The sequence below is a fragment of the Primulina huaijiensis genome, chromosome 12 (genome assembly GCF_012295235.1).
Source record: "Primulina huaijiensis isolate GDHJ02 chromosome 12, ASM1229523v2, whole genome shotgun sequence".
Lineage (NCBI taxonomy): Eukaryota > Viridiplantae > Streptophyta > Magnoliopsida > Lamiales > Gesneriaceae > Primulina > Primulina huaijiensis.
The window spans coordinates 11,538,156-11,566,034 of NC_133317.1; the positions used below are offsets into that span (position 1 = coordinate 11,538,156).

Genomic DNA, 27,879 nt, shown 5'->3' on the forward strand with positions numbered 1-27,879 from the left:
TTAAACCCATGCATTTATTTAACTGATAAATCATTTCTTTAAATTTAAAATGATTTTTGAGATGCATGATTTATGAAATTGCATTAATTTAAAATTATTTATGTTATGTGCTACACGTTAAAATGTCTCTCGAGTTTCATGTTTCAGGCGATTATTCGATGCGGGATCGAAGAAAAGAGACCGACGACGATTTTGGCAATTTTTTTTAAAAATGTGGTATTTTGTTTTAACTCAGGATTATGGCATTTTAATTAATTTATTTGAATTTTTAGCATTTTCTTAAAAGCCTAAATTAGTCATTTGGTAATTTTAAGATCTTTCAAAACTTTTAAAGTTTATAAATTGTGTGTTTTATTTTAATTTAATGATTTTTCTGGTAAAGGTTAGTATTTTATTTAGCTGATAATTATTGGTTAAGCACAAATTTCACTCCCTAATTATACTAATCACACACACACTTACACGATTCACACACCCACACAATTGCATCTCACTGTCATATTTTGGAGAGGAGAAAACTAGGGTTCTTGATCTAGAGAGCAGCCACCCCCTTCCTCTGAATTTCCAGCAAGGTTTTGTTGAGTTTTCTTCAAAGAAAATCGTTCTACGATCGTCCCGGATCAACCTCGCACTCATTCTGCTTCGATATCACTGGTTCGGTAAAATTTTCATATCAAAGGCACGTATATTCTATTTTTTACCTGCGTCGATAATGTCATAGTATGTGTTGCAATGTTTTTATGCATAAAAATCCATGTGTGTTGTGTAAAGTTTGAGCAGAATCTTGTTGGATCGATTTTTTTGAACGATTTTATGATCTAAAACTCAAAATTTACTGTTATTTTAAATACTACGATTTTTCAAACGTGTTTTTGGCAAAACTTTCAACATAAAAATCGTATAACGTTTTGATACCTTCTATTTGATATAAAATTCGAAATATTTGGATAAGAAATGAGTGAGTTATGATCGTTTTCGTGGGACTGCTCAAACTGCGTTTTTCTGAAAATATGTTATTGATGTGTTCTTGAAGTTTTATTGTTGCAGGCTTCGTTGGGGATCAACGGGTGATCGCTGTTGCATTTAGGTAAGTCGAGAATGTGGTTGGGATGATTGTTGGTGATTCGTTTCGTGTCGTTAGGCACTTGGTTGAATTAGAAGTCGTAGGAATTGATTTGATGTCAAATTTCGTGTTCATGAATTATGTTGCGTGGTAGGTTAAGCGTTGTTGTTTTGGGACATTGTATGAGTTTAATCAATGCCATATCACCATAGGATGTGTCTCGAGGTGTCGATTCTTTGCCCATTTGGTTTGGTTGGGAGAAAGAAGCATCATGCAAGTTTTCCCCCGCAAGTTCGATTTCTCAGAGTCTAGCCAGACCTGTACACGGACCCTGACACGGGGTCCGTCCCTTTGTTTCTTCCGAAGTGTCATTTTCCAGAGCCTACACGGACCCCTACACGGACCTTGGCACGGGGTCCGTGTCCTTACTTCTTTTCGGGTATACTTTTACAGAATCTACACGGACCCGTAGCAGGACCTGGGCACGTGGTCCGTGTACTCCAATTTTGGGTAAAATCTTATTGATTGCTTTGGGGTTTTATGTCATGGTTTAGTACGATGGTTAAACGAGATCAAGTCCCGAGTGATCTAGAACGTCATAAGCTATACCCAGACCAACCCAAGCCCCCAGCCCAAGCAGCGAAATAGCTAGATCAGAAACAGCCTGCGCGTCCTCTTTTGTTCACTCACGGTTCCAACTTCTCCTTCGAGCCAGCTGCGACTCATCCATCCTAGCCCCTAGCCCGACCACTGCCCCTCATCCTAGGACCCTGATGGACCCCTAGCCCAGCCCCAAACCGAGCCACACCCTGCAACTCTTGACCACACAGAAAATTCCTTCGAGAAGTGTCCTGTCCAGCGTGGACTCCTTCCCCAGCCCCAAGTTCGAACCCTAGCCACCCTAGGACCCTACCTAGCCTTAGAACCTGACCCTGGCCAAGCTCCCAACCAGCCCTGGCCAGCCCCGAGACCCCATGCAAAAGCACCATACCCTTGAACCATACATGCACACAAACTCAATTCACGGTTCTTCCATTCTTTGGCCCACGGTTTCAGGTTATTATTCCTTGCGTGCAGCCTTTTTGTGTGTGTTTTAGGACCTTAAACCTAGTGTAAAACATGCCCCTTAACATCCTAATTCATGGCAGCCCCTTTGGATCATATAAAACATGTTTTGGAATGCAAACCCAAGCCTTAAAAATCACTTATGAAGCATATACGAAAATATAACATGATGGCACTTGATTTTTGTGTAAAACTCAATTAAATAAACACTATGGTGTGATAGATGTTTGAAAAAAAGAAATATGAAGTGCCTTTGCGTTTTAAACGCACGATAATTCGCTGACGATGGTGAAGAACGACGACGAGGAGGGCCTAGGCTTGACAACCCTTGAAAGCTTTGAATTTTTCCTTCTCAACTTGGTGGTTGTATCGTGTATGATGAGAAGAATTTGTGAGGTGTGTGGCATGAATTCAAGGGTTAATGGAGAGTTTTTAACATATTAAATAGTTTAATCAAACACTAATCCAAGCTTAAGCCCATTAAGAATGTAATTAGGCCCATTAATGCTTGATTAAAGTTTAATTAAAATATAAAAATTATTTTGTTTAAATAAGTTTGTGAATTTATTAGCCTGTTTGGCAAAACGTTCGCGTTTTTGTTGAAAATCTAACACCGATAAAAATTACGCCCCGGCGTATAAAATCACCTTTAAACCCCATCTTTTTAAAAATCAGAAAAAGCATCACCCTTAATTTAAATAATTAAAAACAATTATTTAATAAAAATCATTTTCTAATTTTCAGCCCTCGGTCTCCGTTCCTCGATCGCAACTCGAATAACCTTTAGAAATATATTTTAATGCAACGTTGTAGAAAATATATTTTAAACATGTCAAAATGCACCACATAATTAATTAATGCAATTAAAACAACTTAATTAAAATATAAAGAATTTAATAATTGCATGCATGTGGTTCGCGTGGACCTTTAAATTTTCGGGGCATTACAGGTTGCTTCTATTTTCTCCATGATGTTGTATGTGGAGTTGGGACCAGTTATGGATCTATGAATCAGTCGATCCTTTTCCTACCTACAATTCAACCGATGAATTTAATGGGCCATAATTCACTTTTTCTTTGTGGGATTTTCCTTCATTTACTTTATAGGCTGAAATTATATTTTAGGACTAACAAATGCCCCTGGGCAATTGGTCATGCCATTTTGCCTATATATTGATATATCGACCCACACCTTTATTCGGGATCTGTTAGACCTATTAATTTTCCGATTTTAGAGAGAATGAGTTGCTAATGATCTATGAGCTTAAACTCTTTAAGACCCCAAGCTGGAAAATATGCTTGTTACAGAGAACTATTAAGAAGCAGCTCTAACTCTCCATACAAGAGACATATCTACAAAATGACATTTGCACCAAGTTTTTGTTTGCATCAACCTCATCCATTCTCAATCTCATCAAATTGTTGCACCATAAAATTGTGTTTCATCCGATTTCTAAAACATCACATCGATGTCAAAGAGACACTAAAAGAAATGCAAGAAAACATAAGAAAATTCTCACATTCATTTTGTCAAACATATTGTGTTCATCAACCTCATTCATTTTCAACCCCATCAAATTTTTTCACCATGAATTTATGATTTCTCAAGTTTCTAAATTATCATATTGATGTCAAAGGGACACTAGAAGAAATACAAGAAAACATAGGGAAATTCTCACATCCATATAATCAAACATACTATATGCATCAACTATTGTTGGACAAAATAAAAGGTGCTAAGAAATCATAAAGCCGTCAAATATAATGTAATAACACGTTCAAAAAGAAAATCAAACAAATCAATAACACAATTAAATAAAAATCTCATCGACTGACAATGTCAAATAATATGAAATTGTGCTATCTATTTTCCACTTGCACTTCTCTCTTTTATATGTTCTTTAATTTTAACAAAATATTGTTTGATAGTTAAAATTGTTTGATAATGGAATCTCCTATAAAAGTGGTTTTCAAACTCATTTTTTAAAAAAATGTCATTATTTAACTTTATTAAAACAATTTAAATGACGAGACCGGGCTTGTAGCCCAGTGGTTTCACCCCCTGCCGGAATAGCCGGTTTCCCCGGGTTCGATCCCTCATCCCTGCGTGAGTTGTAATAAAAAAAACAATTTAAATGACAATATCTGAAATTCGTTGACTTCTCTCAACTCATTATATAGTTAAGAGAGTTCAAACAAACAAATATTTGCAGACGGAGACGGAAAACAAAAAACATCAGTCTTAGGAACTTATAAAGAAGTTGAGTTTGATTTTACGTATTTTACGGCAATAGCCCTTTTAATATTACAAATAATAATATTTTTTTTCAGATAATAAAATAATAAAGATTTAAATATGCTTTCTTTATGGGTCAATAAAAAATATACGATCCAATTTAAATTTAATTAAATAAAAGAGATCTTGACTTTTATAAATCAGAAAAAGGGAGTGGACTCTGTAAGTTAAGTGAGATAATTTATTAGCTCATTAATTAATTAGTTAGTTATATTTTACTTTTTTAAAAAATATTTTTTAATTGATATCGTCTCCGATTTCAGGTTTCATTTAGTTATTCTTCCCAGCAAAATAATCGATTCAGGTTCATTTAGTTATTTTTGTGTTCTTCACATCAAAAAATCATTTGAAAATTTGAAGATTTGTATGAGAAGTAAATATATATTCCAATGCTACGTTGTAGTAACTAGATTTGTTTCAGTTTATTTCTGGTTGTTTTTGTCAGAGTTTTTGTGGGTGGACTTAGTGTGAGTCGAGCAACGTAATATGAGTTGATTGTGTGGGTCGAGCAGGTGGATAGAGTGTTTTGGTGTGGGTCGAGCATGATGGGTCTGGATCGTGTGTTGGTCGAGCAGTGTGGGTCGAGCTTTCCCATCTCTCGACCCACAGTGCACCTCTAGCTCGAGTGGGTAGTAAGTGGTTTGATTTTGGGTCGAGTGGTGGTGTTTGGGGTTTGGTTTAGGGTTTTGTTTAGGGTTTAGGGTTTGGGTCGAGTGGCAGAGGGATTTTGAGTTTTGATCATATTATAATATATAATTTATTTTATATATAATTAGAATGTAAATATATATAAAAAATTTATTTGTGTAAATATTTTAATATGAATTATATATTATAATTTAAGTATGTTAGTTAAAAAATTCATAATAATACTAGAAGAATGTATCCCTTATTCCAGCAATTTTGGTTGAATTTCTACTCGACTAAAATTCTTAACAAATTTTATAATTCCACTAAATTTCTTAACAAATTTCCTATCAATAGAACCTAAAAAATTCATAACAAATTTCATTACATATTCACTTAAATGAATGTATCTCTAAGCACATGAACTGAAAGTTTATTTTATCTTAATAGGTCGAGCCTTCATATTACTTGTGCACCAAACAGGGTCGAGTGAGTCGAGCTAAGAGATCATGGGTCGAGCTACGACCAAGTTATCAACACTCGACCCAAAATTGGGTCGAGTGGGGATAACTTGGGTCGAGTGGCACGACCCAAGAAGGTCGAGTGGTATATTGTGTGCACTTGGCCCTCACTCGACCCACAAGACGCCGTGAATTGATTTCATTGTTTAAAATAGATACTCACACGACCCCGTACTCGACCCATGAATTGTTTTCATTGTTTAAAATAGATTCATTGGTTTCATTGTTTAAAATAGATTGAGCAACACTACAAAACTCTATTAAAAATTCAAAACTTCTTAAATGAATCACATAAATTAACTAAAAATCAATATAAAGTATCATATAATCGTTTTAATCTAACGATCATAATTTATCCCAAATACGACAACAACAGTAATGTCTAAATTCTTCAATCTTCTCATCGTTCAGTTGATAGACATTTTCCTTGAGCATGGGCTCCTGCCGCTAAACAGTATATTACACAAAATTTGCAAAAACACAAATTTGTTATTAGTGGGGAAATATATTTGCAAAAACACAAAATTGTTATTAGTTGTAAAAATTTAAAATTAAATAAAGTTTCTTCATTTAAAAAATTGGGTCGAGTCGTGGGTCGAGTACTTTGTTTTGGGCCGAGCTCTACCCAAAGAGTCGAGTTCTTTGTTTTGGGTCGAGCTCGACCCACAAAGACATTTCACACCTTTGTGGGTCGAGCACCTTCACACCTTTGTGAGTAAAGTGCTCGACCCACAAAGGTGTGAAGTGTGACTATGTGTGAAGTGCTCGACCCAGTCACATCTTTGTGAATGTGTGAATTGGGTCGCACTTCACACCTTCACAAAGGTGTGAATAGCTCGACCCAGGTGTTGGGTCGAGTTCTTCACATGCCTGACCCAGCATTTGGGTCAAGCACTTCATATCTCAATCCATGAACAAAAAATAAAACAATGTATTTAACACCTCGACTCAGTAAAATTCAAAATAAAAAGTTGATTTTTTATCATTTTTTCATTCGATTTCTTGCAGACGAATTCTTTGTAGACTAATTTTTAGTCAAAAAACCAAAACAATAGAGGTAAGGAGGGTTGAGAAGAAGAAGATGTCGTAGGAAGATTAAGAACGAATGGAGTGAGATGTGGATTGGGTCGTGTAAGGGTTGTGTAAGTTTTTTATTTAATTAAATTATAAATTTTATTATATATAAATTTAAATATATTAATGAAAAAAATTAGTTTTTAAACAAATTTAAAAAAACACATAAAAAAATAAATTACACGAGCTCCCTTTTTTTTTTTAATAAACAAATCCATTAGTCCCTTTTTCCTCATTTTCTCCTTTCATTTCATGGTCAGCTGAGGTCTTTGACGAGACTATGGATATTTTGTCTCTCCCCGCCAGCGCATATTATTCTAACACTCCTCCTCGTTACTCCGCCGTGAAACAACATCTCGGCGCCGCCACCACATCCTTCTTTATTCTTGCTTCAGAATTGTCACGAGACAGCTCCGTCAAAACCTCCGCCGTTCTCCGCCGCCCCACAACTCATAATCCCACACAGACTTCTTCAACAGAAAACCCCCTAAAGAAACTTATTACTTCCCGTAACACTCCCACTACGCCACCCCCGAATCGATTAAGTAATAAGCTTCGGTTGTCCAGCAAGCTCTCCCCACCACCCCCGGACATACCTGTACTTTCATTGGAAGAGACACTTCCAGTGGAATTTGAAGATGGTGTTCTTGAACATTCAGAAGAAAATGAAAAGGAAATTGGGTTCAGGGAAAAGTGTAAAATCTTTGTGGGCAATCTACCTATGTGGATAAAGAAAGTTGAGGTGGCTGAGTTTTTCAGGCAGTTTGGGCCAATCAAGAATGTGGTTCTTATAAAGGGTTATGATGATGTGGAGAGGAACATGGGATTCGGGTTCGTCCTGTACGATGGGCATCAGGCCGAAAAGGCTGCAATGAAGGCTGTGGAGTTTGACGGGGTGGAATTTCATGGCCGAGTGTTAACTGTGAAGTTGGACAATGGAAGAAGAACGAAGGAAAAACTGGCGGAGAGGGTTAGATGGGTGGAGGGCAGGGATGAAGATAGAAATGAGTTTAGGTCTAAGTGGCATGAAGAGAGGAATGGATCACGAAGAGAGTTCCAGAGGGTTTTGGAGACTCAACCAGAGAATTGGCAGGCTGTTGTGGGAGCTTTTGAGAGGATTAAGAAGGTTAATGTATATTTTCTCTTGTATAACTTCTTAAGAATCATGCTATTTTCTAGTTTAACGACGTGGATTTTCATGTCGAAGTTAATTTTATTTGCCTTTGCAGTAAGAAGACGTTTGATGTGTAAACGCTAGAGACCTTAAGTAAACCTCTGCAAGCGTTAGAGTTAACTTCAATTTGTGAAAGCCTTCCTTTTAATATTGTTAGGCTTCAATGAAGTCGAAAAGCTACTCAGTAGTGTTACTAGTTTTTTTCTTCTCAATCGATGGAAAGGAGAGAAGTGCAATAAATACGGGGACAGGAGTGGTTGGTCATTTAAGATGAATGAGTCATCAGCTTATGGGACTATATACTCTAAAATAGATAATGCGTGTTATACTCTGATTTAATATTATTTGTGCTCTCAAGAGCATTTGTCGGCTGAAAGAAGCTGCACTTCCTTGATTAAGGAGCACTGGAAATGGTAAGTGGAGATAACAATAGTTGCTTATTCATGAAATGGAATCTTGTAGCCTTCATGTAACCTTATTAATATTATTCTGGCGCATAGTATTCCAACCAATCTAATATGGGTTTATTGTTTTGTGTAGCCTGCCAGGAAAGAGTTCGGGTTAATGGTGAATTTTTATGCTAAGCGAGGTGATATGCATCATGCACGTGAAACATTTGAGAAGATGCGGGCACGGGGAATAGAGCCTACTTTACATGTATATACAAAGTAAAAGTTTACTATGTAGTTTAACTCTTTAATGTTGCACTTTTAGCAGTCATTTCTGGAGTTTTCTTAGAGGTTTCAGTTTTAGTCAATCGTCATTTCTGAAGTTTTTTAAATTGTGCAATTTTACTTGTCACCAAGAGTGATTGATAGGGCTTACCCATTTTTTTAATGTTTGTTTCTGTCTGCACTTATTTTTAAGCTGATGATTTTAAATGAATTTATGAGTTATTCACATATTTTGCATGAGTATATTATTACTCAGTGGTTGTCCATGATTTCATAATCAATAAACGTGGCATGCTGCAGTCTCATTCACGCTTATGCAGTTGGAAGGGACATGGAAGAAGCATTGTCATGTGTGAGGAAGATGAAGGATGAGGGGATTGAGATGAGTCTGGTGACCTACAGTATTCTTGTTAGAGGATTTGGCGAAATTGGAAACTTTGAGTACGTAGCTATGTGCTGCACACAGACTAATTCTATCATAACACCTGCAGATATTTGAAAAAAATTCCCTGTAATTTCTTTCTCTACTAATGTTTCTTTCTACTGTTTCTGAAAGAGCCGCAGAACTTTGGTTTAAGGAGGCGAAAGAGAAGCTTGCAGGCTTAAATGCTATCATATACGGAAACATAATCTATGCTTGTTGGTGAGCATCAAAGATTTATTTATTTTCATTAGTATTGATTTCTGTTTTTATTTTACTTTGTTATCTTTATTTTTTTCATTATACTACTTCAATATTAATTTAGCACACGAATTAGCAGTTATGACCTGCAATTATGTATATTTATCGTGTTGTACTTGCCTATTTCCCTTTCTCCCTCTCCCTCTCTCTGTTCTCTCTTCCCTTTGCCTTGTGTTTTTTCTTGACTATTGTTAGGGGCATTATTGACCAAGGACAATCCAATGATATTCTAATCAAAGGTCAGCCCAAACCAAAGGAAGTTGTCTATAAATGATTCACGCATAGGAAGTTTTAAAATAAAATATTGGGTTCAACTAATTTTATCTTCTTCGGATTTGGTTATCGTCTTTCAGTTTTGTTATTTTCAAATAAATGATAATTCTTATCATTAAGGATTAGATTAGGAGTTAATCTGCATATTTTTGCGGATTTAGTTTAGTTATTTACAAATAAAAGATAATCCCTATGATTAAGGATTGGATTAGGAAGTTATTCTACAGATTTATCTGTATCATTTAGGGAACTTATATTTAAGGAAGTGATTGGAATGAAATACAAACAATACAAATTTATTTTCAATGGTGTTTGTCATGATAATGTTAGGTTCTCTTTGACGAGCCTCGATTCATCTACGAGAGCGTTAGGTTCTTTCTTCAATGAGCCTCAAACCCGTCATTCCATTACCCGTTAACCACACCATAACGCGATCCATGACTCGGGACCGTAACAAGTATCCGTTTAGAGGTGCATAGATGGGATTTAAGGAGCTGAGGTTCAGGTCTCGGTGGACTGTTTAAAGGGTTATAACTTAGATGTGTTGTACTGCTGTTCTATGTGGGAATGTCAATGTTTTGATATTCATTCTTTTAGCTTTAGTTCCTGAGGTCAGTGAGAGTAAACAATCCTAACCAACATTTCAGCATATATTATCATGTTATGTGTATTGGAGTTGTGTTTTTTTTGCAAAAGGATTATCCCAGCAGCAAATAATTCTCCAAATCCAATTCTCCATGTATCACTTTTTAATGTGCAAGAACTGTATTTTGTTCTTATAGTTTTATTTGGACTTTGAAATGAGCGTCAAAGACAACAGTAATCTAAACTAATTTGAACATGATAGATTATTGTATACTGAAATTGCAAATAATTATCCGATTAGGAGTTTTGGGGGATATAAACAGAGGTCAAATGACTGGAGAGTTAGAAATAGAAACTGTCTTGATTTTGACAATTGGTGGATTGTCAATTCCGTATATAAGTGACATGGACAAGGTTTCATCTATGAGCATTTCATGATTTCTGTATCAACACAACTCTAATTGTTTTGGGTTTGCTGCTGCTGAATATCGTCCAATGAGTTGGGAGTTTAACGGGGCATTGTTATCTTGGCACTCTTGGGTGATTGATCCCAAACGTTATTTATAACAAATGTATTATGGAACTTTCCATTGTCTAAACATTGACATTAATTGTGTGGTTTTTTTTACTGAAGTATCAATTACCTTTTTTTGGTAATTGCATTTCGAAAATATAAGGTTCTGTTGTTTATTTTCCAATATCCCTCTGACTTCGTATTTTTTATCTGCAATATCTGCAGTCAAGCATGTAACATGAACCATGCAGAAGCACTGGTAAGAGAAATGGAGGAAGAGGGTATAGATGCTCCAATAGACATTTATCATACCATGATGGATGGTTATACGATGATAAAAGATGAGAACAAATGTTTAACGGTATTTGACAGACTTAAGGTAATTTAACGAAAAATACCTGAGTGTTGTTGATTAAGTAGACCATTACTTTTACTTCCAAACTGTGAGACAAAAAACATTCTTTGGCAAGTCTGTTCAATGTTATTTTCTTTATCTCTTGAAGGAAGCTATTTACCAATCAAATTGTTTGGGGACAAGCTAAAAATGACTTTCATATCATCACTGTAACACTCAATGTCAACTTGGTTGCAAAGAATGATATCAAAGTAAGGGAGCTTATTACTGATGGTTGGATAAATATAAATGGCCGGGTGCAAGGACTGAATATAAAGATATAATCTTGACAAATTGTATTAGTTAAATATGTAGTAGCTGTCATTTTGCTGTAAGAAATGATTCATTGTTCATTATCTTTCTGGGAGTTGTCAGAAAGATGTATTTGTTTTGGCTTATTAACTTGTAGAACATCTATCAAGAGGTAGGTAGCTGAATTCAGCCATGAAGAACAATATACTAATTGTTTCTTTGTCTTTTCTTCATGCGTAGTATTTTTTTAGACAATGTGAACATGCAGAGGTTATGCAGTGATAAGCTCTTGTGAACAGGATTATTTGAGCTATTATATCCATGCTACTTGCTGACATTGGATTGTTGTTATAGGAATGTGGCTTAACACCTTCTGTTATAAGTTATGGATGTCTCATCAATCTTTATACTAAGGTAACTGAGTTCTTTCTCTTGTGTTAATTTAATTGTGTGTTTCTTTGTGATTTAGTTCAGTGCTTTCAGATTTCCTTCAGCTTGTAATTTATATTTGTCTGTATTCTTCCTGTACTCATTTTAACATCGAAAAATTTTCTCTTTTGCTACGCTAGTGTCTGTATATAATCCACTTATTCAGCCTCAAAATATCCAATAACATGGTGCGCATGCATATAACGTTGAAGAAGCTAAGAAGACTAGTTTTTGCCTTATCTGGCGTGGACCTCTGGTCCACTTTTTATAATTAACATCATTTATATTTTTAATATAATATCATTTCTTATGAACAAAATANTGAGAGTTGCTAGAGTCCATGTGGTATGTTGATTCATAGGTTGATGAATGAGTACCGTCTTCGAATGAATCTGCTTAAATCCATGATTCTAAAACATTATCATTTAATGTGGGTTACCTGAGAGATATCCATGATTCTAAAACTTATCATTTTATGTGGGTTACCTGAGAGGAAGGTGAGTGGGCATGATAAAAATTAGCTGAATGATTTTCATATATTTTCAGGAGATATTTATTCAAATGACATGTGTTGTGCTCTTCAAATAAATGAACAGTAAGACGAAGAACAAAAATGTAACTGAAATAATTGTACAACCCAGAGTGAATCACCTTGTACAATGGTTTTCTCCCTAGCTCCCAGAGTGAATCAGGGCCCATTATATTCAACCCAGAGTGAATCACCTTGTACAATGGTTTTCTCCCTAGCTCCCTAAGCTTCTAAAATTTTACATGTCTTCGATCTTCAAAACTTTTGAGAATCAGGGCCCATTATATTCAAATCTTGATTTCCCACTAAATATAATATATTTGTTAGGATCAAGCGCTTACCACTCGGCCAAAAGCTATAGCTGTTAGCTACAACGCAACTTTATTTCCTTATATTTGTGGCATCACATGGTGCACCTACTTGGGTGCTAATAGGTGGGGCTGAGCCTATGAGTCCACTGTCCGAGGATGTGCGTGTCTATCTGCTAGTGCTGTCTCATATCCCTTAGAGATCGGTCTTACCATTTCCTTACCGTCGGCCATGTCCTCAGCAGAGACAATATTACCCGTTAAGATCTGGTGTCACTCTTTTACGGCCCACTTAGCCAACCAGATCAAACGGCGTAATGTCAGCAGCTTGAAGCATGAGAACTTTCCAAGAGGTTACTCATCCAAGTATTAGTCACTTCTAGGGGATCATCCATCCCAGAATTGGCCCAAGTCAAGTATGCTTAAATTTGAAGTTCTTATGTGATGAGCTTACGAAAAGAAAATGTATCTTCTTGATATGAGTAGTACCTATCAAATCTTTTAAGCTATCTTCAACTGCACAGTCTCATACCTGAACAGTTTTGGAACCCTCTTATTCCGGTGTGTGATCGGATCATTCAAGTTCCATTCGTCTAGTAGCTTGCCAGGAGCCGCTCATTGTTCGTGCAACCTCATGATACAGGCGATCATCTCCTGCTCTCTTCGGCCCCGAGTCTCACATGCCCACCACCGCTTGGGTCGTCCCCGAACCACACCTTACTTAGAGATGTCGGCTCTGATACCAATTGTTAAGAATCAAGATCAAGCGCTTATCACTACGCCCAAACCTATAGCTGTTAGCCAATGCACAAAATTATTTCTTTATACTTGTGGCAGCGCAAAGTGAACCTACTTGGGTGCTAATGGGTCGGGCTGTTAGGCCCATGAGTTCGGGTATGTGCGTATCTATCTGCTAGTGCTGTGTCATATCTCTTAGATATCGGTCTCACCCTTTCCTTACCGTCGGTCCTGTCCCTAGCAGAGACATTATTACCCATTAAGATCTAGCGTCACTCTTTTATGGCCCACTTAACTAATCAGATTAAGTGACGCAATGTCAGCAGCTTGACGCATAAGAACTTCCCAAGAGGTCACCAATTCCATTACTATTCTCACTCATGCACGCTTAACCCATCAATTTATATTAAATTTCCATGGCACATTAAGATACAAATTTAGGGGTGAGAACGGGCCATAAACGAGACTCACTTTAAATAATTATCAAATAGTTAAAACACAACTGTAAAATATTTTTACATATACCTAACAAATTGGTCATTACTCTCGATCATATTTTTACCATATAATGTCAAATAATATATTAAATCCGTAATATAACATATTATCAACAAATAATGTATTTTATAAATTATAACTAACCATTATAATTAATAAGTTAATAAAACACTTCTATTTTACATCAATTAATTAAATTTCTTGTAAAACGCATTTTACTATAATTCTATTTTATAAGAAAAGTCAATGATTTTATCAAAAATTTATTAGGAGGTAAATGCAATCATATTTTCACAATGTTCTGTGCAACGTACAAAAATTAAAAATAAATTTTTTGATATGCACGCATTGCCCGGACAAGTTTCTGGCAGCCGTGAAAATTTCTTTTGTTTCTGAAAACGTTTTTAATGGGCTGCGATTTTCTGGAAAAATTCTTATGTGGTTAGAAACAATTAACTCAACACGATTTAAACAATAAAATCACGCGATAGAGAAAAATGGCTCTGATACCACTATTGGAGTACCGTTTTCTCGCACACAAGGCGCAACGGAAGTTTAAAAATTTTAGTTTTGACGTTCAAAACATTTCTTGGGTGTCGTATGATTTAAAACATTCAACGCTGCCTCCGACTATTCCGATTTTTATGTGAATGTTGAACTCCATGTAATTCCACACGAACGGATATCCCCTTTGATCGTCTAATTGGGTCTTCGATCAAAGACTGAATTCTTTGTTTAGTTCGCACTAGAAATTTTAAACAATTTTGCATCGAGACTAGATTGTCTGAATTCCAGAGTTCCTGCAGCGATGTGGTTGTGGAAATGGTCGTAAAATTTTTATTCAAAAATTTTATTATGGCTGAAAATTCCACTGAGGAGAGGGGGAAAAACTTTGTGATGGCCGGGAGGAGAGGGAAAAATTTTGGAGAAAATTTTGTCTGCCAAAATCTGTGTGTAAAACTTGTGATATTTCATATGACCCTCAATGAAATATTTATAAGTTTGATTCCTAATCACGTTAGGAATTCCACTCATATTAGGATTTATAATCCTAATCCCATTATTTCATATGATTCTCAGTGTTCTAAATGACGGTCGAGGCGGCCGTCTAGGCGGCCCTCGACCGCACCGCCTATGCATGAGGCGGGTGTTTTAGGCGGCCCAAGCTATACGGCGTTGGGGAGGCGGCGAGCAGGCGGGGCGGCGAGCAGACGGGCTACGCGGGCGAGGCGACGAGCAGGCGGGCGAGGCAGGCAGTCAAGATTTTTAAGTTGTAGTCAACAATTTTAAAAACCTAGTCAAAGTCAACTAATTTTAAATATTAAAACCCTAGCACACCTCACTTTCTTTATTTTATTTTTGGTTTTCACTCTCAACTCTTAACTCTCAACCACCACATACAATCCGCCCGCCGCCGCCCGTTTTTTGGTTTGCACATTATCTAGATGATACTATATTTTGTGCTTAAACATTATTTAATTGCACATTTTATATAAAAATGATTATATTGCATGATTATCTATGATTATCTATAAAAAAATTACTTAAAAAAATTCAACCGCGCCATTTACAACCTTGATCATTCTCAATGAAATATTTATAAGTTTTGATTCCTGATCACATCAGAATTTCCCCTCATATTAGAATTAATAATATCTAATTTCTTATATAAAAAAAATAATCTCATTAGGATTCTTATTTTCATTAAGTAATTAAATATATTATATATATATGTTTTATATATATAAATATTTATATATATAAACATATATTCATATGTAAAATTAAATAATCATTATTAATTAAGCAATTTTAGAACCCTCTAGAATATTTCATAAGAATCATGTACATATATTATTCACCAATACTAACATTATTATTTAATCAGTAGGTTCTAAATTTACTAAATAAATAATTATGAACACCTTATAACCTGATCGACTATCAGACAACGTCGATGTACTGAGGGTACAAATCTTGTTCATATAATGAAATTTGAAATTTCGTAGATCAAAATTTTCACTGATCTATTTTTGGCAACTCCTTCGCCAAAATAGGCAATTCCACTCTTCTCACAAAATTAGTAGTTAAGCTAACTTCCACATATTCCGTCATATGGAATTCACTTGTAAACTCCTATAAAAGCAATCTGTTTGATTGTCATCAAGCTACAGTCGCAAATTCAACTCCTTGAACTTGAATATCTCAACGGGAACACATAATCCGATATTAATGTGATCTTCAATAGTTCAGGGATACAGCTAGCCGTGAGTTCACAAATTCATGTTATTCAGAACATTTATTTTTATTCGGGTTTACTTCAATTAGTCTCATTCTTTTCATCAACACCTTGACCAAGAATGTCAAATTTCAAGTCTGATTGCACCCATCGAATCACGGTAAGAACGTCTAGTAGCATCGCCCCATGATCTCTTGGTATCAGTGATAGTGCGTACAATAACCTTAAGCGAATTGGTTAGCGTGCAATACAGTTTTTTCAACTCATATATTCTGATCTAATCTGCAACCATTGGTTTATCGAGAGCTGCAAATGAATTCGATAACGATTTGATATATCTTTGAGTAATAATAGTGACATCGTATGTGCAACTAGAAAACATATTTTCCTAATGCACATGTCTTGCTCCAGCCAGAGACTCCTTGCACTATTAACTAATTGCACTATTAACTCATCATATCACATAGGATATCTTCACTAGTAGGCAAATGGTGAATCCCCGACTACAATGCATTTGCTCATACGTATTTCGAAACTACACCCAACTTTGCCTCCTGATGTCCATCGATAGAGTCGGTAAACGGATCAAATTGCATGCTAGTACGTAGAGCCTCTACGTTGTCCCGGGTCAAAGGACTAATGGTGTTTGACCATAACCGGAACCATTCAACTCGATAAATGATAACCACTTGGACAGTTCGAGAGAGAGTTGTTCAGTGCATCATCTGTATGAATGGATATCTCCACACCCTTATCAATTACATATGACATTTATATCACAGATGCTAATCTCAAGTTCAATCGACCTTTTTAGGTGACATATTTAATTAGAAACCTGTTTAGAATATATACAATACACTTTTTAATGAGTTTTATGATCGTAAGTTATTATATTCAAGAGCATGGGTATACATGTAAATTAAATGTCATAATTAAATATAACTGTAAAATATTATAAAAATAAAGATTGTTTTTACGTAAAAGTTAATAAACCCCAAGCCATATGTTGGCTCGCTAGGCACCTACTCTAACATATGTTCGAAGAATAATTCCTCCGGTATCTCCTTTTTCCTTGGATGGGGTCATTCTGAAGAGGATCTGGATTACTAGGAGACTTCTCCAGTCCTGACCATCTGCAGAAGACTTCTCTGGACATTAGAAGGTCCCCCCTGGTCTACTGAAATTAAAAATCTCCTTTTTCCAGCTGACCGGCCATTTGTTGCTTGTGCAGACACTGTCAATTAGCGTGAGAATTTATGTAAAAACTTCAAATTTTATTAAGCATCTTAGGGGAGTATTTATTTTCTTACATATTACTTTTCATCAGGCTAGGTTGGCCGGCTTTGTAAGAACTGATCTTTATTAGTGTCTGTTACATCCCTTCTCTACATAGCTCCACGATATCCACTTGCATGGAATGTATTCATTGTGTTCTCTTTGGCCTTTAGGTAGGAAAAATTTCTAAAGCTCTGGAAATCAGTGACATGATGAAAGTGGCAGGCATAAAGCATAACATGAAGACTTATTCCATGTTGATCAATGGATTTATGAAACTGAAAGATTGGGCTAATGTTTTCTCAATTTTTGAAGATGTGATCAGAGATGGATTAAAACCAGATGTCATTCTTTACAATAACATCATTACAGCATTTTGTGGCATGGGTAATGTAGAACGTGCAATTCGCACTGTTGAAGAAATGAAAAGGGGGAGACATCAACCCTCTACAAGGACATTTATGCCCATAATTCTAACTTTTGCAAGAGCAGGAGAAACGAGAAAAGCTTTAGAGGTTTTTGATTTGATGAGGAGGAGCGGCTGTATTCCCATCGTGCACACATATAATGCTCTTATTCTTGGCCTTGTCAAGAAACGTCAGGTACATCATTTATGAAAAAGGCATTTTTAATCTCTTTACTTCAAAGTTAATGTGTAGTTACAATACATTTTTTTTTTATAAGAAACAATATTTTATTAATAATAATAATACGAGAAAGAGTACATCAGTGGACTAGTGGTCCGCTGTCATCATGAAGCACACAATATCATACTATCTTAATGATACACATAATCCCAATCTCTCAATAAATCTAATATGGAGACATTCTTTTAGTACTCATGAGTGCCGATCCACATTGCAATTCTGATCTTAATTTTTTTCCAGCATATTTCTATTGTTTCTTCACTATCATAAAAAATTCTTTGATTTCTTTCCAACCATACCATCCAGCATATACAATGAACGACAACTTGCCAAAAAATTCTTCCCCTGGTAGGCTGGTACCAGTTAACTGTCCTAAATCCATAGAAAATAGTTCCTTTGTTGACTTAGGTATAACCCAAACCAACCGAAGCTCTTGCAAAGCTCTAGCCCATAATGAGATCGTGGAATGGACAATGTATGAGCATATGATCCTGAGTCTCTGTTTCATTTCTATACAGCACACACCAATTTGGACACAAAGCAATTGCGGGCCTTCTTTTTTGAACCATCTCCGAGGTCGGTAGCTTACCTTGAGTTGCTATCCAAGAAAACAACTGAATATTTTTTGGAACGGATACTTTCCAAATAACATGGAATAGAGTAAAATCTGGAAAACGAGTAAGTGGAAAAACGACTCGAAGAAAGATTTGACTGAGAAAATACCCGAAGAATCCCCCCTCCACTCAAGAAAATCATCTACCCCTTCAACTAACCTAATCGAGTCTAACACACCTAATAATTCGGACAACTGAGGAATCTCCTCATCTCTCACATCCCTTCTGAAATGAAGATCCCATGATTGGGTAGACATGATATAATCAAAACGGGCAAAGTGTAATATAGGCAGATTGTGAAGTGTAGATAACTGAAATAATGCGGGAAAAAAATCTTTGAAAGGAAATTCCCCACACCATCTATCCTCCCAAAATCTAGCCTTGTTTCATCTTCTCACCTTAATTGAAACTCTCTGCTTAAAAGTCGGGTATAATCGGGAAATAAACTTCCATGGGCACCTGAAAGTGACGTTTTTTGCTAACCCCGCATCCCACCCATTTTCTTGTAACCCATATTTGCTTACAATGATTTTCTTCCACAATGTCCCATCTTCCACAAAAAATCCCCACCACCACTTTCCTAACATGGCCTTATTTCTCAATAAAATATTCTCAACACCCAATCCCTTTTTTTATTTCGGTTCGCACACATGATCCCACGCGACCAATTGACTATGTACATCTCCATCCGCTCCGTCCCATAAAAAGTTTCTTGAAATCTTCTCCATCTTTTCCTCAATACCTTTAGGTATCCTAAATAGAGACATAATATATCGGGATCGAATTTAAAACCGATGATATCAATGTTAATCTTCCACCTCTTGACAAGAAGACTTTCTTCCAACTTGCCAATTTTTTCGACATCTTAGCCACCACGGGATCCTAGAACAAGGCTTGTAACGGATTTCCACCCAAAGGCACTCCCAAGTACTTAATAGGCCATGTCTCCTTACCGGATCCCAATTCCCGTGCTAATATTTCTACTTCTCTTTGATCACGGTGTATACCCAACAAAGCACTTTTTTCCCAATTGATTTTTAATCCTGACATTTCACAAAAAGACCTCACAACTTGCACCAAGAACCTCACATGATGATCATTGCTCACAAAAAAAGTGTATCGTCTGCAAACTGAATGTGATATATCTCTATCTTGTCTCGACCCACCTCAATCCCCCTTATGAGATTCCTTTCCTTGGCTTTGTCGATCAATATTCCCATCACATCCACTATCAAATTGCACAGAAAATGAGACAATGGGTCTCCTTGTCTAAGCCCTTTATACGCCCTAAATTTTCCTCTCGGCCTCCCATTAATCATTACAGAAAATGAGACATTCGACACACATCCTCTTATCCAATTTCTCCATCTTCTTCCAAATCTTTTTTTTAATCAAAACAAAATCCCGAAAATCCCAGTTCACATTGTCGTAAGCTTTCTCGAAATCCATCTTCGAAACCCATACTCTCTTTTTCTTTGTCCTTCCCTCTTCGAGCAGTTCGTTCGCTATAATACCACAGTCTAGGATTTGTCTACCCTTAACAAGGGCATTCTGAGATTTGGATATAGTATCTGCTATCACAGTCTTAATCCTTGCTGTTAATATTTTTGCTATTATCTTATACAAATTTGTTGTGAGGCTTATTGGTCTGAATTCCTTAACTTTGTTTGATTCAATTTTCTTTCGTATCAAACAAATATACGTTTCATTGGTTGTTCCATTTATGATTTCGCTGTGAAAGAACTCCTCAAAAACCTTCATTAGATCCGTTTTGACTATATCCCAACACTATGGAAAAAAAGCCAAAATAAATCCGTCAGCCCCCGGACTCTTACAACTGTCACATTGAAAGACTGTATGCTTGACCTCCTCTTCCGAAAATTGTTTTTCTAACTCTTGACTTAAACCTCTTTCAATGGGACTCCACTCCACTCCACTCCTTCAATACCCCAACCCCTCGCGTCTGTCAAGCCATACAACTCCTTAAAAAACTGAAGAATAATGGAAACAATTTCATCCTCATCGGTGGTAATCGAACCATCATTTCTTTCCATCCTATCAATGGTAGCCTTGCTCTTCCTTTGGTTTAAAAGTGAATGGAAAAATTTTGTGTTTTGATCCTCTTCTTTAATCCATTTGACCTTGCTTTTTTGATAGTTGATTTGATTCTTTCGACATAAGAACTCTTCTAACAACAATTTCGTTTGTTTTCTTTCATTCGACACATCTTCCGATCCCCGACCCTCACTTTCTTATTCGTCCAGCATGCTGATTTTATGAGTTAACTCTGCTGATTTCATTTCCACTTTCCCATGAACCTCTTCGTTCCATCTTCTAATTTCTCCCTTCATTGCCTTGAGTTTCCTCATAAATCTGTATCCTTCCCAACCTTTAAACTCCTCGTTGTTCCACCATGATTGAGCCAAAGTTTTAAAGCTTGTATGCCTCAACCATACATTTTCGAATCTAAAAGGTGTCGGACCCCACTTACTTTTTTCCAAATCAAAGACCAATGGGAAATGATCAGAGGTAATTCTTGGCAAGAGTGTTTGTCTATAAAATTGATAAATTTCAGTCCAACCCACCGTGAACAAGAATCTGTCTAATCTGCAACAGATGGGTGAAGCCCTTAAATTTTACCACGTGAACTTTCCATTCAGTAAGGGTGGATCGCACAACTCCAATTCCTGTAACAATGCATCAAAACATAACATGCTCGAAGTCTGTGATCGACTATTAAGTTTCTCTCGAAATGATCTGACCACATTAAAATCTCCCCCCACACACCATCTATCTCCACATAATACCCTCAGCCCGGCCAATTCATCCTAGACATTATTTCTAAATCTTTGTCCTTCATCCTAGAAATTATTTCTTAATCTTGGTTTACACGGACCGTAGACCGCTGTAAACCACCAATCATTGTGAGTATCCTTTTGAATATGAATTGAAACTGAAAAATCCCCCCTATCAACCACCTCTCTTTTAATTTCCTACAACACTACTAAATCTGGTCTTTCTTTGGCAAGGACAGCACAGATCAATCCCCTACGTGTAGCTGAACCACCTCCCCTGATATTCCATGAAACAACTTTCATCGATTCACTTCAGCAGCCCTTTTAAGCTCTCTGCTCCTACACTAATGACTCTCCACCAACCTTCCTGTCTTCTTTGATATTCTGAAATTCCACCTTCTCTACACCCATCTTAGTTAAACACTCATTATCGCCCATCCATTTTTTTCCCTGCAACCCCAGTTCCACACATTTCGTTCCTTCAACCAACCCAAATTGCTGCCCTACGGAGTTGATTCCCGATATACCCAACTCTTTAACCAAAGGTGTAATTCCCACCCCGCCCGAATTCTCTACCCCTCCCCCCCAACCCCTCTGTTGAAGCTGACAAATGAATAGAATGGAAAGAAGATTGATCAAGATAAGAAGGATTGGGTACAACGCAAACCTTACTCGGAGATGCTTCAAAAAAGTCCCCCAAATCTTTGAGCTGCATGGAATGCACTGACGACTTGTCCGAATTTTCTGAGATCTTGCTGTCCTCTTCACTTGATTCACAACCTTCATCTGAAATATGATCCATCACTCCTTTGTGTACCATATATGCTTCGTTGTTTCATGTGTTTTAGTATTCGCATTTTCCTTTTGACCAGAAAGATTGAATCTGCTAACTCAGACTTGTAACTTTTTTATAATTGGTTTTCTATTTATGATTATCTATTACTTGCAGATGGAGAAGGCTGTGGCTATTTTAGAAGAAATGTTGCTTGCAAGCCTTAGTCCCAATGAGCACACATACACAACCATTATGAATGGTTACGCGTCATTGGGAGATACTGGAAACACTTTCAAATACTTCTCTAAACTAAAAAATGAAGGGCTTGAGCTTGATGTATACACTTACGAGGCTTTACTCAAGGCATGCTGTAAAGCAGGCAGGATGCAAAGTGCTTTAGCAGTGACGAAAGAGATGAGAATTCGAAATATCCCAAGGAACACATATATTTACAACATATTAATTGATGGGTATGATTAATCTATATTTTTATGCGCTATATTTCAACATCTGCTTGAAACTTCATATATTCGTTAAGTTGCTCATGCACGTCAATTCTTGATTTCGTAGTTTTTGTTCAACACAGATGGGCTCGCCGAGGTGATGTTTGGGAGGCTGCAGATCTGATGCAGCAAATGAGGCAAGAAGGGGTACAGCCAGATATCCATACTTTTACATCTTTTATAAATGCTTGTTGCAAGGCAGGAGATATGCTGGTAAGTTTTTTGCTTATATGTGGTCTGTACAGCCACTATCATTTACAGCGACCATAAGTTGCTATATCACGTCGCTAACCTTTTCTGGTGTTACATCTGGAAATTTCACAAATTGGCAGTGTTACATCTGGGAATTTCACACTTTGGTAGCAGCGTTGATGATGTACCAAATAAGAACCTGCAATGTAGAGGCCACCTTTTTAATGCTTTGAGATATGCATAGAATTATCGACAATGAGAATTATGTTAAAACCGATTTCTTAGAGAATGAAACTAGTCAGGTAACTTAAAAGCTCTCACAGTGGAGTAAATAGGTAAGGCTTGAAACAATTGGTAGTTGAAGATTTGCAGATGGCGTTAAGATCTAAACCGTGATGTCTTTCATCACATTGGAAATAAAATGCGGGGAAATATTCCATGTGTTTGCCACGATGTGTCCAAAACCTACAATTTGACTGCAAGCATTAGTGGCTTGTTTTCAAGAGTAATTTGAAAAACAGGTGTGTTGTAATCTTGAAGATTTCTCACACCTTATCATGACCAGGGTCTTGAGGTGTTAGTGTGCTAGTATCCTAACTGTTAATTATAAAGGCCACCTTAATAAGTTGTGCCAAGTAATAACTAAATCGCCGAGAGAGAAATAATACTGTTAAGAGTTATGCAGTTGCTGTCATACGAATCAATTACGTGCGAGATTACTTTTAAAAGAAATCAAGCAGTAGCCATGAAGTTGAGGAAAAACTCAAAAGAAATTTTGTTGCTTTCACAACTCATTAATTACAATACAAGATGCTTAAATAAATTGATTAAATGGGCTACAATGTTCCTACAATTCTGGGCTATGCAATGAACTAATTATACACCTCTATCTTAACAAAAATAAAAAATATCATTTATATCTTTCTACTATTCTACAATTGTAATAGTAAACTATGTCTAGATGATGGGCATTATTTTATGAATGTCTTATTTATGAGAGTTGGTGAGCTAAGACAGCTGAGCTCATGAGCTTAATGAATCTGTTGGAGTAAGGCCTGACTTAGGCTAAAACTTTGGCAAGCTTTTAATTCGTGCTTGATATATCACGATTCAAAATTTCATGTTGCATAATGAATTATTTATTGTTTATATCAATGTATTGAATATGTGGTGTATTATATGTTTATTGAAAATATAATTATTAAAATTCAATTTTTCATGTCCACTGTGCACTTTCCTTATATAAGCTCAAATTTAATGTGTGCAACTATAAATTGGCAGAATGAGTTTGAGATTCATAATCCATTCGAGTTTAAACTTGATCATAAAAAATTTAGGCCATTCACTTGGGTGGTTTGCAATCCCAATTATGCAACCAACGGACCATGATGTGCCTTCTGTTGCGGGTCAATTACAAAAAGAAAAGGAAGGAACATGGAGAAATGAAGAAATCTAGAAAACTAAATTGTGTAGTATCTCAGCATTACAAAACAATTTCTCTTTCTTTTCCATACTTTAGAATATTTGAGACTGTATCATGAGCTAGAATTCAGACTTCAATATGCAGCTAAATTCGAAAGAATATATCTGATAATTATAGATTGACCTCTGAAGTATGTTAAAATTATTACCCGACAACGAATCAAATTGGCGTACATTCTTCTTGCAGTTTTTTGTTGGAGCTATATTTTCTAGAGATATATCCCGACAACTTGGTTTGTTTTGCTGTAAGTGGAAACTTTATATTCTGTCTGCAGAGAGCAATGAAAACGTTAGAAGAGATGGAAGCACTTGGAGTGAAGGCCAACATCAAAACCTATACAGCACTAATACACGGCTGGTCGAGGGCATCTCTCCCCGAGAAGGCTTTAAAATGCTTCAAAGAGATGAAAGGTGCCGGATTAACACCAGACAAAGCTGTATATCATTGTTTAATGACATCTTTATTATCTAGAGCAACTGTCGCTGAAGATTACATTTATAAAGGAATTCTTGGCATATGTGAAGAAATGGTAAATTCTGGATTAACTGTCGATATGGGAACTGCAGTTCACTGGTCGAAATGTTTACGCAAAATGGAATGGGGGGGTGCTGGAATTACTGAGGCCCTTCAAAAGACATTCCCTCCCGACTGGAATTCACACAAAACTCTCGATGCTATTTCTGGTACTGATGAAGATTATGGTAGTACATTAGATAACAGCGATTCAGATGGTGAGGATGTAAGGTTTCAGTTTTAACTTGATTGTATAGGTGTGTTGTTTCTTGCACATTCTTTGTTCTGGGTGTAGCTTTGATGAGATTATATTTGTCAGATGTAGGTCTCTTTTCGAGTTCTTAGTTGTAAATATAGTCTCGATATATTTCGAATTTTTATATCCACTCACTTCCGTGTAAAAGATACGTACACAAATAGTCTAATGGAGAAATATTTGCAATAATTTCTGGGTTTTTTCTTTCAAGTTTCCCCATTTGGTAGTGATGTAAATGAGATAAAAATGGATTACCTCCATCTGACAATATAATCAATGAGTGGATGATGGCCTCGCCTAGCTTTCACGAGCCCATGGAAGCTGAAAACCAAAAATCGGTTAGCGGATGTCGGGGTTTCAGCTGGCGTGTGTTAGAGTAGATATCCTGCAAGCCAACTGTTGGCTAGAGATTTTATTGACTCAGTTGTAATAAACAATTTTATTTTAATATAATTCATTATGTCATGGTTTGTTATTTCTTTATCTGTATACCCATGTGAACAACATAGATAAAGACTTTGATTATACTTTAATACAAATGAATCGTAATTCGATAATGAAACTCATTTGTAAATACTATATGATCTAAATTCGTTCTTAGTCGGTTCACTCGCTTAAAACATGGATAAAGGTCGCTTGAGCTCGAGACTAGCATTTGTGATGTTGTGTACTGCGTTTTTTGGTAAGGGCATAGAGATGTCCAAAAATGCAGATGTGTAGTCATATGATGATCATACCGAACAATCCTCCCTCGGACTTTCCAAGTGGTCATCATTCATTGAGAGGATAAGTCCGTGGTTATGATTGTACACCATTAATCCTTACGACCCGGGACAACACTGAGGCTCTATATGCTAGGGCTGTGTTTTGACTCGTTTACCTGCTCCAAGAGAGTCATCAGGTGGCGAGGTTGGGTACAGTTCCGACACATATAGGAGCCTGCACATTTTAGTCGGGGATTCATCGCTCATCTACGGGTGTGGATATCCTATGTGATATGATGAAATAATAGTGCGTGGAATCTTTGGCCAGAGTATGAGATGTACGTTGGAGAAGGAGTTCTCCAATAGTACATGCGATGCCACTATTTATATGTGTCACATAGTTATCGAATTATTATGCAACACTCGATGAACCAATGGTTGCAGATTCGATCGGGATATATGAGATGAAGGGATCGTACTTTACGTTTATCATAATCGACTGGTTCTTGCAGGCACTATCAGTGATACCTAGGGAATCATGGAACGATGCTACTAGACGCTCTTACCATGATTCAATGGGTTTAATAAGAATTATGATTTCTGACATTCTCATGATCAATTGTTGATACATAGAATGAGGCAAATAAGGGTAAGCTTAAATAAAGGATTATGTCCTGAATCACAAGGAGTTGTGAACTCACGGCTAGCTGTATCTCTGAACCATTGAGGGTCACACAAGCACCTGATTGTTTGTTCCCGTTGAGAGAATAAATTCAAGGAGTTGAATTTATATTATGATATAGTAAATTCAAGGAGTTGAATTTATGATAATTAAATTTTGAGAAAATAAATTCAAGGAGTTGAATTTATAAAATTTGAGAATTTAATTTATTAAACTCAAATGTTGAGTTTATTAAATAGTAAATTTTGGAGGTGATAAATTCAAGGAGTTGAATTTATAATTTTAATATTAAATTCAAATGTTGAATTTATGATGGATTTAATTTATTAAGCTCAAAAGTTGAGTTTATTAAATATTAAATTTTGGAGGTAATAAATACAAGGAGTTGAATTTATAATTTAAATATTAAATTCAAATGTTGAATTTATAAAGGATTTAAATTAAATGTAATGGGTATATGTATAATGGGATTGTAGGAGTACAAGACCAACATACATATTATTAAGGTTCTTAATTGGACTTTAAAAGATTAACTAATTAATTAATTAAACTAGTTGGACTAGAATAATTAATTGATTAAGCCCATTAAGTATTTAATTTTATTAATGGGCCCTAAGCTTATGTAATGCCTGAGATTTTAGCACGGTAATCTGAGATTGATTAATCGATAAATTGATGTGATTATAGACGGACCACGTCGAGACATGAATGGGAGTGGCATGTGTATTGTGTTGTGGGAGATCAGAAGGTCTCGCGCTTATCCGCGCGCCGCTTATATGTGCGGGCTGTGTAGAAGCATGATGTGCGAGACAGAACATCTCGCGCATATCGCGCATATGCGCGAGGAGGTGTATTGAGAATATGCCGAGTCCAGAGAAATTGGCGCATGTGCGCCGAGAGTGGTGTGCATATGCGCGAGGATGGCCCGTAGACAAAGTGCAGAAACAGAACTTGTGGCGCATATGCGCGGAAACCGTGCGCGCATATGTGCGAGCTAGTGAACTTGACAAGTGCCGAGACAGTAGGTCTCGCGCATATGCGCCGGTGATGGTCTCGCATATGCGCGAGACGTGCTGCACCAAGAGGGAGCCACCTAGCCTTGCCATGCATTTGGATATATATATAGTCTTACAATCCCTTTAGAAATATGTAGAAAGGAAATCGAAAAGCTTCGTGAGAGTTTCGTCATCTTTTCGAGAATTTGATTTGCGCAAGATCCGCCCATCTGATTTGCGATCCGAGTTCTGTACCGTGATCCTCTCGACAAAGGCTTCATAAGGACTTAAGTTTTCTTATGTTTTGTTATGGTTTGAAAATATGATATTGAAGGAATCGGATATGATTCATATATGGTGTTCTTGAGATCATGGACATCGTATAATCGCAACCGGATTGAATAATAGATACCATATGAAATTGTTATGATTTTTCAGGGTGGAGTTGAGTGAGATGATACAGATTTGATATCAGAGTATGTTTGTTGATTGATTATGAGTTATGATTTGT

General features: G+C 36.5%; 1 protein-coding gene across 3 annotated transcripts; it reads left to right on the forward strand.

Annotated features, from left to right (window-relative positions):
* Positions 1-6,888: 6,888 nt before the first annotated feature.
* Positions 6,889-25,176, forward strand: LOC140989351 (uncharacterized). Of its 3 annotated transcripts, none has more exons than XM_073458552.1 (10): positions 6,889-7,777; positions 8,360-8,487; positions 8,794-8,934; positions 9,050-9,136; positions 10,773-10,926; positions 11,548-11,607; positions 17,383-17,811; positions 22,215-22,510; positions 22,627-22,756; positions 22,876-23,621. In XM_073458552.1, the coding sequence occupies exons 1-10, from the start codon at positions 6,926-6,928 to the stop codon at positions 22,966-22,968; spliced, it is 2,370 nt and encodes a 789-aa protein (XP_073314653.1). In that variant the 5' UTR covers positions 6,889-6,925; the 3' UTR covers positions 22,969-23,621. The 3 variants fall into 3 exon arrangements, with proteins under 3 accessions (XP_073314653.1, XP_073314651.1, XP_073314652.1); XM_073458550.1 differs by lacking the exon at positions 22,876-23,621 and adding an exon at positions 24,493-25,176 and having other exon boundaries at positions 6,890-7,777; XM_073458551.1 differs by lacking the exon at positions 22,876-23,621 and adding an exon at positions 24,493-25,176 and having other exon boundaries at positions 6,890-7,771.
* The last annotated feature ends 2,703 nt before the right edge of the window (positions 25,177-27,879 follow it).

Excerpts from the sequence above, each read along its gene's own strand:
- LOC140989351 (XM_073458550.1), top strand. The coding sequence starts at position 6,926 with ATGGATATTTTGTCTCTCCCCGCCAGCGCATATTATTCTAACACTCCT. Across the intron at positions 10,927-11,547 it reads CGGTATTTGACAGACTTAAG|GAATGTGGCTTAACACCTTC; the intron begins GTAATTTAACGA and ends TTGTTGTTATAG. Across the intron at positions 17,812-22,214 it reads GCCTTGTCAAGAAACGTCAG|ATGGAGAAGGCTGTGGCTAT; the intron begins GTACATCATTTA and ends TATTACTTGCAG.